This window comes from Lactuca sativa, chromosome 4, assembly GCF_002870075.4.
Source record: "Lactuca sativa cultivar Salinas chromosome 4, Lsat_Salinas_v11, whole genome shotgun sequence".
NCBI lineage: Eukaryota > Viridiplantae > Streptophyta > Magnoliopsida > Asterales > Asteraceae > Lactuca > Lactuca sativa.
The window spans coordinates 88,418,718-88,431,855 of NC_056626.2; the positions used below are offsets into that span (position 1 = coordinate 88,418,718).

At 41.8% G+C, this 13,138-nt stretch overlaps 1 protein-coding gene across 1 annotated transcript; it reads left to right on the forward strand.

Moving 5' to 3' along the window:
* Positions 1–4,325: 4,325 nt before the first annotated feature.
* Positions 4,326–9,084, forward strand: LOC128133462 (zinc finger BED domain-containing protein RICESLEEPER 2-like). Its single transcript, XM_052770921.1, has 6 exons — positions 4,326–4,515; positions 6,434–7,169; positions 7,377–8,164; positions 8,271–8,672; positions 8,748–8,812; positions 8,895–9,084. Exons 1-6 carry the CDS (start codon positions 4,326–4,328, stop codon positions 8,940–8,942), a joined length of 2,229 nt encoding a protein of 742 aa, XP_052626881.1. The 3' UTR covers positions 8,943–9,084.
* The last annotated feature ends 4,054 nt before the right edge of the window (positions 9,085–13,138 follow it).

Consider the following 13,138-nt stretch of genomic DNA (forward strand, 5'->3'; position numbering starts at 1 on the left):
GCATTCCTTTTAATCTCTAAATTAATCCATAATTAATTTAAGACTAAAACTAATTAAATAACGTAACTTCATATTAATATATTATAACTCATAATATATTAATAAACATATGTGTATAACTCTCATAAAATTATCCATAATAGTTTGGATGAGATGCAACCCAAATGGACCATGCCGGTCGGGTCAAGTATATACCAAATAAGTTATGGACTTAGACACCTTATCCAACACATTTATGACTATATATGTACACATGATGTATAACTAATATTTAAAAGAACTTCGGAAGAGTACCCGATATCCCACCAGACCACATCCAAATCGAGGAAAAGGAAACAGGGTGGATAGCCTTCCTAAGTATTGTAATCATTTCTTATATAACTATACATATAGAGGCATGCAATTTATAATATAAAAGCATAAAAGAAGTTTTGTAAAACCTTTGAAAATTTTAATAAATAAAAATTTATGACTTGATGTCAGTTTATAAATCGGTTAGAAAGACCGTTTGACAAGACAGTTTAAGTGTGAGAAAACCTTTGTTTGAAGCACAACTATAATAGATTCAAAAAGGAAACCTACAGTTTGTAAGACAGTTTCTAAGAGTATTTCAACATGTAAAAACGTTTGAGAAAACTATTTGAAGTACATATGAAAATGTTCGTTTGTTCAGGTATATGAATGCATCTCCTTGAAATAGTATTTATAGTAAGTAAAAGTTCGTGATGTTCTCGTAAAACTATACCTATTATAGTTTTCTTTAAGTGTGTCTTGTTTGTATAGTAATCCCTAGTAAAATGTTCACTTGTTATGAAAAGTATAATTATTATAATGTCTAAGATGGACACATAAACATACAGTATAAGCAGAATGTTTGATTTATACATATATAACAACATTTTTCATTTTAAAAGATATGATGTTATCGTGATATATTTTGCATATGAATGTTTCCTTATAATAGTTATAAATCACATATGATTCCATTCATAAAAAGTGTATAATGAAACTTTATATAACACACGAAAATTATCGTGTGTTTTACTTGTATTTCCCCCTTAAAAGCATATAAAAACATTTATAAAACATTTAAAAGTGTGGATTATAGGGGTATGAACTCACTTGATTGATTGAAGAAAGCAAGACGAAAACCGAGCAGAACTTCTACTCGAGAAAGCGGATTTCTCGGGAGCGTAAAACTTCCTTCCAAACTTGGATATGAAAACCGGGCCCTTGGGATGACTCCGAGGGTTGAAACGTAGAGCTTCGACGCGAGAAAGGAAATAAGTTAGCAAAAAAGGCTGGCACCCTCGCATCCCTTTTATAGGGGCTGGAAACCTCGCGTACGTTGGGCGTACGTAACGTCATGCATGAGCACATCCTCGGTCGAAGCATCGAAGCGACGTGGAAGAATTGAGGCCGAGCATCCGAGTACGCTGGGCATAACCTGGATTGGTCCGATGACTCCTGCTTCGGATAATACCGGATTTTGATTTTAATTTATATTTTAATTATTTAGTAAACTTCAAAAATTCATATCTTTCTCATAGGAACTCCGTTTTCGACGTTCTTTATATCCACGCGAAGGTGAGACTACGATCTACAACTTTCGTTTAGACTCCGTCGGCAAATATTGACTTTATTTTTAATATTATATTTTAATAGGTCGGGACAGGAAAAGTCCGTTAAAGTTTCATAACTTCTTCATCCGACGTCCGTTTCCGTCAGACTTTTTATCGTTGCGCTTCTATTGTTGAGATCTTCAATTCTCATTTAGTTTGTGTCGGCTAAAAGTCTCCCGATCTCTATTTCGAGTTTTTAGTTGTCTACTGCTACATCCATAACTTAGAAAAATCATAACTTCCTCATACGAAGTCAGATTTGGATGTTCTTTTCATGTACGTTTACAGTTTAATGATATCTAAAACTTTCATTTAGACACCTAAGGCTAAACATTACTATATTGAAACTTTGTGTTTTACGTCTATCAGTGTTGCTGGTTTTGCCGATAATCTTCGGTTGGTCATAACTTCTTCGTTATATCGCAGATTCTAGGGTTCTTTATATGTACGAAAACCTTGATACGATTCCTAATACTTTATTTAACCCAATTAAGATTTTAGGAAAGTTAAATTTTGACGTAAATTTGACTTGTGATCCATCATATTGTCTCGAAATATCGGGTTGTCACATTTTTGGGATGGTCAAGGAGGGTATTATGGAGATTATGGAGGAAAGGCTCAGATCCTTCAAGACAGAGTTGGCAGCGAGACAGATTGGGACCCGAACTCCCTCCTTATGGGAGTTCAAGGCGTGTGGAGCGCCAGAATTCTTCGGGGTCAGGGACCCCCTTTCCATCCGTCGCTGGGTGGCAGATATTGACAACGTCCAGCGCACGAGTTCATGCTCGAAGGTGGCAAAGGTTGGGTTTGCTTCGTGTATGTTGAGACACAGGGCTCGCGACTGGTGGGCGCGAGGTTACTAGCCAGGTGGGGCCATCCGGAGTGGCTAAGATGTCATGGGTTGAGTTTGTTCGATGGTTTGATTTGGAGTTTGCAACGCTTATTGAGGTGCAACGGCTAGTAAGGGAGTTTCATGATTTGCAGCAGACCACCGAGACTGTGGCGGAAATCACCGCCAAATTTCAGGAGCGAGCCTTATTGATACCGCAGTATGCCACTGATGAAGAAATGAGACGAACCTGATATCATTCCATGCTGAGGGATCATATCTGGGAGTTTGTGAGCTTTACAGGGTGCAAGACCCTAAACGAGATGGTGGAGAAGGCCCGCAGGAGGGAAATAGAGTTGGATACCCGCATGAAGCGGAAGACTGATCAGGCACAGGCGGCGGGGGGTCAAGCTAAGAAGACTAAGACCTCTGATTCTTCGGGTAAGGGCTGGCAAAGCCGGGGCTGGTGTGCCAAGTGTGGGAGATTCCATAGCGGGGCGTGTAGGACGGCTGGGACGACAGGATGTTACTCTTGTGGCCAACAGGGCCACATGAGTAAGGATTGCCCCAAGAAGGGCTTGATATGTTTCCACTGCAATCAGATAGGCCATAAAAAGGCTGAATGCCCTAGGTTGTAGGGAGGAGGAGGAGCGGTGGCGGCGCCTGCACCCGCCACCCTGAGGATCACTGATGGCCGCCCTGCCAAGGCAGATATCCCGGCGGTGAAGAACCGCGTGTTCCAGCTGACTAGTGAGGAGGCTCGGGTTGCACTAGATGTCGTGGTTGGTATGTATCTATTACTTTACTGCTTATTGTAATTGTATGGCTTATGTTTATATCATGGTTGTTTAGGAACCTTTTTAGTCAATGGTATGACTGCTCATGTTTTGTTCGACTCGGGTGCTACCCGATCATTTGTGTCTCTTGCGCTTAGCAAGAAATTCCAGGATACAGCGGGGATCTTGGACTCCCCACTCGAGGTTGAGATTGCAGATGATCGCACTGTTAGTGCTGCGAGGGTGTATCGGGACTGTGTCCTGAATGTACTCGAGGAGAGATTTCGAGTCGACCTAGTTCCGATATCGTTACGGGGGCTGAAGGTGATTGTTGGGATGGACTGGATGGGGGCCAATGGGGCCATGATCGATTGCGAGTGACATTTGGTTCGGGTTCGAACCTCCAGTGGGGGAGAGCTGGTTATTCATGGTGAGGGGGCCTCGCAGGGACCGATCCTCTGTTCGGCTGCGAGGGCAAGGAGGTTTCTTCAGCGGGGTTGCATGGGATTTCTGGCTTATATCGCGGATAGAAGGGTAGGGACCGCAACGGATGTGGGCAGTGTGCCAGTTGTTCAGGACTTTCGGGACGTTTTCCCCAAAGAACTGTCGGGGTGCCTCCGGAGAGGCAGGTGGAGTTTCGTATTGACTTGGTGTCGGGTGCCGCCATAATAGCAAAGGCACAATATCGGTTGGCACCACCCGAGATGCAAGAGTTATCTACCCAGCTTCAAGAAATGTTAGACCGAGGGTTCATTCGTCCGAATAGTTCACCGTGGGGCGCACCGATCGTTTTCGTGAAAAAAGAAAGACGGGACGCACCAGATGTGCATTGATTATAGGGACCTGAACAAGTTAAAAGTGAAGAACTGCTATCCTTTGATAAGGATCGATGATCTTTTTGATCAACTTCAGGGTGCATCTTGGTTCTCCAAGATTGATCTCAGGTCCGGGTATCATCAAATGAGGATTAGGGAAGAGGATATACTGAAGACAACTTTCAGAACTCGGTATGGGCATTATGAGTTTGTGGTGATGCCATTCGGACTCACCAATGCCCTGGCAACATTCATGGATCTCATGAATAGGGTATGCAGACCGATGTTGGATCGGTCAGTGATCGTTTTTATAGACGATATCCTGGTTTACTCCAAAACCAGAGAGCAACATGAACAACATTTAAGGGAGGTACTGGAGACTTTGAGGGCGGAGAAACTTTATGCAAACTTCTCCAAATCTAATTTATGGCTACAGGAAGTGCAGTTTTTGGGATATGTCATCAATCAAAAAGGTATTTCGGTTGATCCAGCAAAGGTGGAGGCTGTGATGTGATGGGGGTACCGAGAAACGCTTCGGAGATTCATAGCTTTTTGGGTTTAGCGGGTTACTATCGGAGATTCATCCAGGATTTCTCCAAGATTGTTATGCCATTGACCCGTTTGACCAAGAAGAATGTGACTTTTCGGTGGGATGAGGGTCAGCAGAAGGCTTTTGAGACTCTGAGGCAGAGATTATGCGAGTTCCAATCCTCGTACTGCCCGAGGGGTTGGACGATTTGGTGGTATATTATGATGCATCGATTTTCAGGATTGGGTGTAGTATTGATGCAGCGAGGGCATGTGATTGCCTATGACTCGAGGCAGTTGAAGCCTCACGAGGCAGATTACCCCACACATGACCTGGAACAGGGGGCGATGGTGTTCGCCCTCAAGATGGTTGGATGTACTTAAAGATTATGATTGCGAAATCCTGTATCACCCAGGGAAGGCCAACGTGGTGGCTGATGCCTTAAGATGTAAAGCGGTAGGGTCCCCAGTTAGGGACATTTGTATGAGGATGACGGTGATGTCACCTTTGTTGGATATGATCAGAGGGGCTCAAGTTGAGGGGGTAAAGAAGGAAAACTAGAAATTAGAGAATATACGGGGTCAATATCCATTGTTTGTTAACGATAGTCGCGACCTTTTGACTAAGTGTGGACGAGTGTGGGTACCTTTGGCTGGGGGAGTGAGGCAAAGGCTATTGGAGGAGGCTCATAAGTCTAAGTTCTCTATACATACTGGTGGCCCTGCATGAAGCGAGAAATCGCTTGGTTTGCGGAGCGATGCTTGACCTGCAGGAAGGTCAAGGCCGAGCACCAGCGGCTAGGGATGGAAAAAAAACCCGAACCCGACGGAGAAACCCGATTCCCGAATTTTTCGGGTCGGGTCGGGTCAGTACTATCGGGTATCGGGCCGGGTTTCGGGTCAGGGAGTGGGTTGTGTCTGCCCCGACCCGCCCCGCCCCAAATATATATATATATATATATATATATATATATATATATATATATATATATATATATATATATATATATTACACTTCAGCCCTAACAGTAACAAAACTCGTTCACAACAAATCACACTTCTCACTCTTCTCTTCGTCTTCTACTAATCTCCTCTTCTAGGTTACAGCCGAGACCGAGAGCCGACATTCCAAATCGACTGAAATCAAATCGCAAGCTACGAGCCTGCGATAGACGATAGACGATAGTGCGATAGACGAACGACTTTGTCTTCGATAGTTCGATCGACGCCACACAGTGACGCTCACGCACAAGGAACAATCACAGGTAATCGATCATTCGGTCGCATCTTTCTTTAATCCTCTTCATTTTTCTTGAAATTGAGCATATGTAATCGATCACTACTTGTATCTTTCTCTTCAATCGGTCACTGTGACCCTGTATCTTTTTCATTCCATGTGGTAATTTGGATTCTTGAAATCAATTAGAATATGTGTCCTACAGTCCCACTGTAATCTGTATCTTTCTTTCCCTGTATCAATTTCTTAAAATCAATTTCTTATTTAGAAATCTGAATAACTTGTAAATGTGAATCTGGGCTGGCCATTGAAAAGATTGGTGTTGAGATGAGATGAGATGGGAACAGTTTATGCGTCTACACACTTTTAGTGTAGTATAATTTTACGCATCCTACAGTCCTACTGTAATCTGTATATTTCTTTCCCTGTATCAATTTCTTAGAATAATGTCCTGATGGCTGTGAATCTGTAAAGTATGGCTGTATCTTTTTCATTTGTGTGACCCTGTATGGCTGTATCTCTAAAGTAATTTCTCTTCAATCGCTCACTGTGACCCTGTATGGCTGTATCTTTTTCATTTGTGTGGTTAAGAATAATGTCCTGATAGGTAAACTAATATTTTTCAGGAAATATGAATTCAACTAGTCAAAATCATGCTCCAACTGCAAGTAGTCAAGATGTGGGAGGTTCGGGTTCTAATCAACAAAATACTGATTCTGTGGATCAACAAGATGGAACAAATATTAATGATATAGTTTTTGATGAAGATGGAGATGAAGTTGTTGGTTCGAAAAGGGCAACACGTTCACCAGCATGGCAACATTTTATAAAATTTAAATTGAATGATGAAGTTAAAGCAAGATGTAAACATTGCTCTAAAGTGTTGGGTGCAGATAGCAAGAATGGCACAAAACATTTACTTGCACATTATCAGCGTTGTTTACACAAACCTTATCCAGATATTCGTCAATCTATCTTGGTGCAAGAAAAAAAGAAATTAGATGGTACTACAATGCATGTTTCAAATTATACATTTAATGCTGATACTTCTAGGAAGGATTTGGCTGAAATGATTATTGTGCATGAGTATCCGCTTTCAATTGTAGAGCATCATGGATTTAGGAAGTTTGTGGGAGGTCTTCAACCTTTGTTTAAGGTTCCTTGTCGAAACACCATCAAGGACGACATCAAAAGAATTTATGATTACGAAAGGGATAAAACTATGAGTTTGTTAGCAAAGACCAAAAGCAGAATTGCAGTTACTACTGATATGTGGACATCTAATCATCAAAAAAAAGGATTTATGGCAATGACAGCACATTTTGTAGATCAAAACTGGAACTTGCAAAGCAGAATTATGAGGTATATTATACTTATTTAACTACAATTTATACGTACTTATTATTTATATGTTAATATTAACATATATATATATATATATATATATATATATATATATATATATATTTATATATTCTTAAACAGGTTTATTTACGTGCCTTGTCCGCATACATCTGATGTTCTTGCCGACATACTTTATGCTACTTTGTGTGATTGGAATCTTGATAGGAAAGTGTCAACTCTTACTGTGGATAATTGCACCACAAATGATGCAATTATTAGGATATTATTAGAGAAACTTCCTCTAAAATCACTAATGATGAATGGTGATTTGTTTCATATGCGTTGCTGCGCACATATTCTCAATCTTATTGTCCAAGATGGCTTATCTCTCATTAAATTTGAGATTGAGAGAATCAGAGAGAGTGTTGCATTTTGGTCTGCATCACCAAAGAGGGAGCAAAATTTTGTGACAGCGGCAGAACAATTGGGAATACCATACTCAAAGAAGTTGATACTTGACTGCAAGACACGGTGGAACTCTACATTCTTGATGTTGAGTGTTGCTATAAGCTACAAAGAGGTTTTCGATCGGGTAAAGACAAGAGACTCGAAGTATACATGTTTTCCTACAGAAAAGGATTGGGAGTTGGCTAGTGAGATTTGTGAAAGATTACAACTTTTTTATGAGGTGACTGTTATGTTCTCTGGTTCAAAGTATCCTACAGCTAATGTTTTCTTTCCTTTGATATGTGAGATTGGGTATTCTTTGCGTGAGTGGACGAAATCTCCTATTGAGGAGATTAAGATGATGGCTGACCAAATGGTTTCTAAGTTCAATAAGTATTGGTCTGTAATTCATGGGGTAATAGGAATGGCAGCGGTTTTAGATCCACGATACAAATTAAAGTTTGTGGAGTTACTTTTTCCTGTGCTTTATGGAAAAGAAAAGGCAAAGATTGAATTTCAAAATTTGGAGGCGTTTGTCCAAACTTTGTTTCAAGAGTACGTGTCAAGTAATGCATCTAAAAAAGGAAGAGTGAAGGTATTATATTCTTCTTATTGTTTGTATAATAAATAGATCATATCTTGAATTATTAACATTTTTATAATAAACATTAGGTTTTTATGGTGGTTCAGTTCCTGGTTCATCTTCATTTGGTTCTAGTATCTCTTCCGGTCATCGTGTTGGATTCAAAAAGCTCTTATCGGATATTGCTTCTATTACTATAGATGATGATGAATCAGGAGGTATGAGTGAGTTGGATAACTACTTGAAGGAGAAATTGTTGCCTAAAGATATGGAACTTGATTTGTTGGCATGGTGGATAACAAATGGGATTAAGTACCCGACACTACAAAGGATAGCTAAAGATATATTAGCTATTCCTGTTTCCACTGTTGCCTCGGAATCAGCTTTCAGCACTAGTGGAAGATTAGTAAGTCCTCATCGTAGTCGACTTCATCCAAAGACATTGGAGGCTTTAATGTGTGCTCAAAGTTGGTTGTTGAATGAAATTCGAGGTAGTATACTATTTTATATTAATTATATAAAATTGTGATTTTTTTTTGCATATTAATAATATTAATTTTATGTAGCAACTTGTTCTGAAGAGACCGAGGCATATTGTCGTTCTGTTGAATTTGATTATGATGTGGAAGAGGTAAAACGACACCTCTAATAATATTAATTTTATATCGTTTCCATGATTTTGTTTGATTTTGAGTTTGTTTAATATTTTGTAGGAAAACACTAAAGAAAGCGGGACAACAAGTTTGGATGATTTTGTTTGATTTTGAGTTTGTAACTTTGTTTTAATGTTAATTGGTAATGTATTATTGTGATGAATTAGTTTTTCATGTTGTGTACTTGGATGTTTTGGTTGGTTGGTTGATGTTACAATATTAGACTATTAGTAATTTCTATTTGGTTAAATGATTTAAGAACTTATTTGGTATTTTAAGCCTATGCAACGTCTTAATTTATCATTATGTATTTGTAGTTTTTCCTTCTTTTTTTTTCTGCCATATTTCGGGTTATAGGGTCGGGTTATCGGGTTTCGGGTTTAGGGTCGGGTTCGGGGAAAGTTTCAGCCCCGACGGGGCGCCCCGATAAGAAACCCGTCGGGTATCGGGTCGGGTTCGGGTACATATGTGAAAATCGGGTTCGGGTTTGGGACACCATGCCCCGCCCCGAACCCGCCCCATTGCCATTCCTACCAGCGGCCTCATGGCAAGGTTCAGTCGTTACCCATTCCCATGTGGGAGTGGGAAGAGATCACTATGGACTTCATTATGAAGCTACCGAGGACGGCGAGGGGATTGGATGCCATATGGGTCATCGTAGATAGACTGACAAAGAGTGCCCACTTCATTCCAATCTCCGAGATCATATATGCAGAGAAGTTAGCAGACATCTATGTTCGAGAAGTGGTGGCCAGGTACCGGGTGCCGGTGTTGGTGGTTTCGGATAGGGATGTTCGGTTTACATCCAGGTTTTGGAAAAAGTTTCACGAAGAACTGGGTACTCAGCGACATTTCAATACAACATATCACCCTCAAACTGATGGATAGAGTGAGAGGACAATCCAGACATTAGAAGACATGTTGCGAGCATGCGTGCTAGATTTTGGAGGAAGTTGGGATACAAATCTCCCACTGGCAGAGTTCTCATACAATAACAATTATCATGCCAGTATCGATCGAGCTCCATTCGAGATGTTATATGGTCGGAGGTGAAGGACCCCCGTATATTGGGACGAGGTTGGTCATCGGGTCATGCGGAGCACGGGGGTGGTGCTCAAGACCATCGGGTTGATCTAGCAGGTACGCGACCGACTGCGGGTCGCGTAGATCCGACAAAAGAGTTATTCTGATCGACGGCGATCGGATCTTGAGTTTCAACTGGGGGATTTTGTCTTATTGAAGGTGTCGATTTATAGGTTCGTTCAGGATCCTAGCCCGAGTAGGCAAGGTGACCTATCGATTAGAGCTCCCTAAGTAGCTTAGTCAGATTCACAACACCTTCCACGTATCTCAGCTTCGAAAGTGTATTGCTGACGAGTCCGCGGTTATACCTTTGGATGACATTCAGGTGGATGGGGGACTGAATTATGTCGAAAGGCCGATTTCCATACTAGACAGGAAGACGAAAACACTTCGGAATAAGGAAGTAAAGTTGGTGAAGGTGCAATGGCAACATCGAAAGGGCTCCAAGTGGACTTGGGAGCCAGAGGAGGAGATGCGGGAGCATTACCCTGATCTGTCTTCATCCATGGACTTTGAGGGCGAAGTCTAGTTCAAGTGGGGGAGAGTTGTAACATCCAGAAATAAATGGTATGACTTGAACCCCTTTAAATTAGAGTTTTTGCATTATTAGTCCCTTAGTATGCTGGGCGTACTTAGGAGTACGCTTAGCGTACTAGGACCTTTTCTGGCCGTGGATGTTTAGAGGTACGCTGGTCGTACCATGGATTGCGCGAGGCGTACACGCCATGGACCAAAACCCCTAATTTCGGACTTGAGGCCTATATAAATGACTTTAAGCTCTTGGGACTAAACCCTGGAGAGCCTCCACTGACCTTAAATGTCATTTCACTGCTGAAAGCCTTGAGAAATCGTTTTTGAGCTTTAAAAGTGTGCATTTGTGATCTTTAGTGTTCATTTCAAAGAGAAGAGTTGGTCAAGCAAGCTTGGATCAAGAGGGTGCTTCAAGATCTTGCATCATAATCAGAGCTCTTAGAGGTAAAAAGCTTGCACCTTTCCTCTTTGCTCTTGAGATCTAGCTAGGGTTTTTGTAGTTGGTCCTTTTGATGATTTTGGGCCTCATTTGTTGGCTAGATCGTCCCCATTCGATAATAAGGTCAGATCTAAGGTCCTTAAGAAATTTAAGAGCATAAAAATAAGAGCTTGGTGGAGGTCTTAACCTTGTGCATGAATTAAAGACTTGGGGAAAGGTCTTAATGATGACTTTGGAGGTTTAATGGACATGCAAAGGCATAAAGTTAGCAACTTTATGCCCTAGGAGGTGTTAATGGACTCAGATCTCGATTGTGGACGTAAAAGAATGGAATAATAAGCACTTAATAGGGAAAGTGCTTAACTGAGACTTACGCCAGTCGTACTCTGAGTACGCTACGCGTAACCTTTGAAAACGTGGTACGCTACGCGTACCTGAAGGGTTCGCGAGGCAGTTTGGGTCGTTCTTGTTTTGGGTTGTCGAAATTTTGGGCCTTTTTGGGTTATTGGGCCTGATTGGATTCTGTGAGTTAAAGGCCTTTTTATCAGTTGGAACATGGACTTATTGGTTAGGCCTTTTTTGGCCAAGGGGGCCCATTAAGGATATTGGATTTAGATCTTGGGCCCATTTGCAATAAAAGGGTGATTGGGCCTTTGGGGTACGGTTTAAAGGTTGGGCCTCCCTTGGGATAATTTTTGGACCAATCATTGATGATATTATTATTGTTATTATTCAGTTCGGGAGGTTGCGGGTCATTAAGAGTGCAATATTCGTATTCTTCGGGCGAAGGTGAGTCTTCTCACCATACCCATGGGTCTACGCCACTAAGGCCGGCCCATTATGTGTTTATGGTATATGTGCAATCACTTTGTGTTTTGATATGTAATGTGATCATATGTTTTGCATGAAGACCCCGGGGGGAGCCCGTGGCATTGGATGTAAGACCATGTGGGGTAGCCCATGGCAGTCCTAGGTAAAGACCATGTGGGGTAGCCCATGGCATTGGATGTAAGACCATGTGGGGTAGCCCATGGCAGTCCTAGGTAAAGTCCATGTGGGGTATCCCATGGCATTCTTGCTGGTTCTATGTATGCATGGCCTATGTGATATGTTACTTGGATATGTGTATGTGTGGTGTGCGGTATGCTCTGGGGAACTCACTAAGCATTTCGCTTACAGGTTGTTGAATTGTTATAGTTACATCAGAGCCAAAAGGCAAGGGCAAGGCGTGATGGCACGGCGTGCACTCTATCTATCTCTCCTTTTCACTAATATGTTTGGGTACACACTCTGATAATCTATATAATGTAATGGATGGTGTTTTAAACTAAATGTGGGCTCACAGTTTTATGTCAATGTGGTATTTAAATTAAATGAAATTTTCCTTGTAAAATTTGGGTTGTTACATTCATCCTGAAATAAGTACGCCCAATGTATTCCTCTTGATCCAAGGTTGCAGCCTTGGCCCTTATACTTATCTTGGCTCTACACTTTCAACCCTAAGGACTACAAATGACTAGTAATGATAGTAGGAAGGGTTCGAAAATACCTGCAAAATCTCGGGATGTTACAATTCTCCCCCACTTGACCTAGACTTCGTCCTCGAAGTCTGCTGCGATAAATAGATCCGGGTAATCCTCCGGCATCTCGAACTCGGGCTCCCATGTCCACTCGGATCCCCTCTGATGCTCCCACTATACCTTTACCAAAGGTATCCCCTTGTTTCATAAAACCTTCATCTTTCTCTCCAGTATGGCCACGGGCCTCTCCATGTAATCCGGACGTTCATCGACCTAAATATCATCCAACGGTACTACTGACTCCTGATCCACAATGCACTTTCGCAATTATGAGACGTGAAAAGTGTTGTGGATCCGACTAAGCTCCTCCAGTAGCTCTAGCTTGTATGCCACCTTGCCAATCCTGGCAACGATCCTGAACTGTCCAATGTATCGGGGACCCAATTTCCCTTTCTTTTTGAAGTGAATCACTCCCTTCCAGGGCGAGACCTTCAGGAGTACCATGTCACCGACCTGGAACTGTAACTCAGATCGGCGTCTGCCAGCGTAACTCTTCTGTTGACTCTGAGCGGTCTGCAGTTGCTATCTAATCTGTTGAATCTTCTCGATAGTCTGCAAGACTAACTCCGTCCGCCTCATCATCCTGTGTCCAACCTCACCCCAACAAACTGGGGTGTGACATCTTCGCGCATATAACAACTCGAAAGGTGAGGCGCCAATGCTGGAATGAT

Excerpts from the sequence above, each read along its gene's own strand:
- LOC128133462 (XM_052770921.1), top strand. The coding sequence starts at position 4,326 with ATGTTGGATCGGTCAGTGATCGTTTTTATAGACGATATCCTGGTTTAC. Across the intron at positions 4,516-6,433 it reads ATATGTCATCAATCAAAAAG|GAAATATGAATTCAACTAGT; the intron begins GTATTTCGGTTG and ends AATATTTTTCAG. Across the intron at positions 8,165-8,270 it reads GTTTCAAGAGTACGTGTCAA|GTTTTTATGGTGGTTCAGTT; the intron begins GTAATGCATCTA and ends AATAAACATTAG.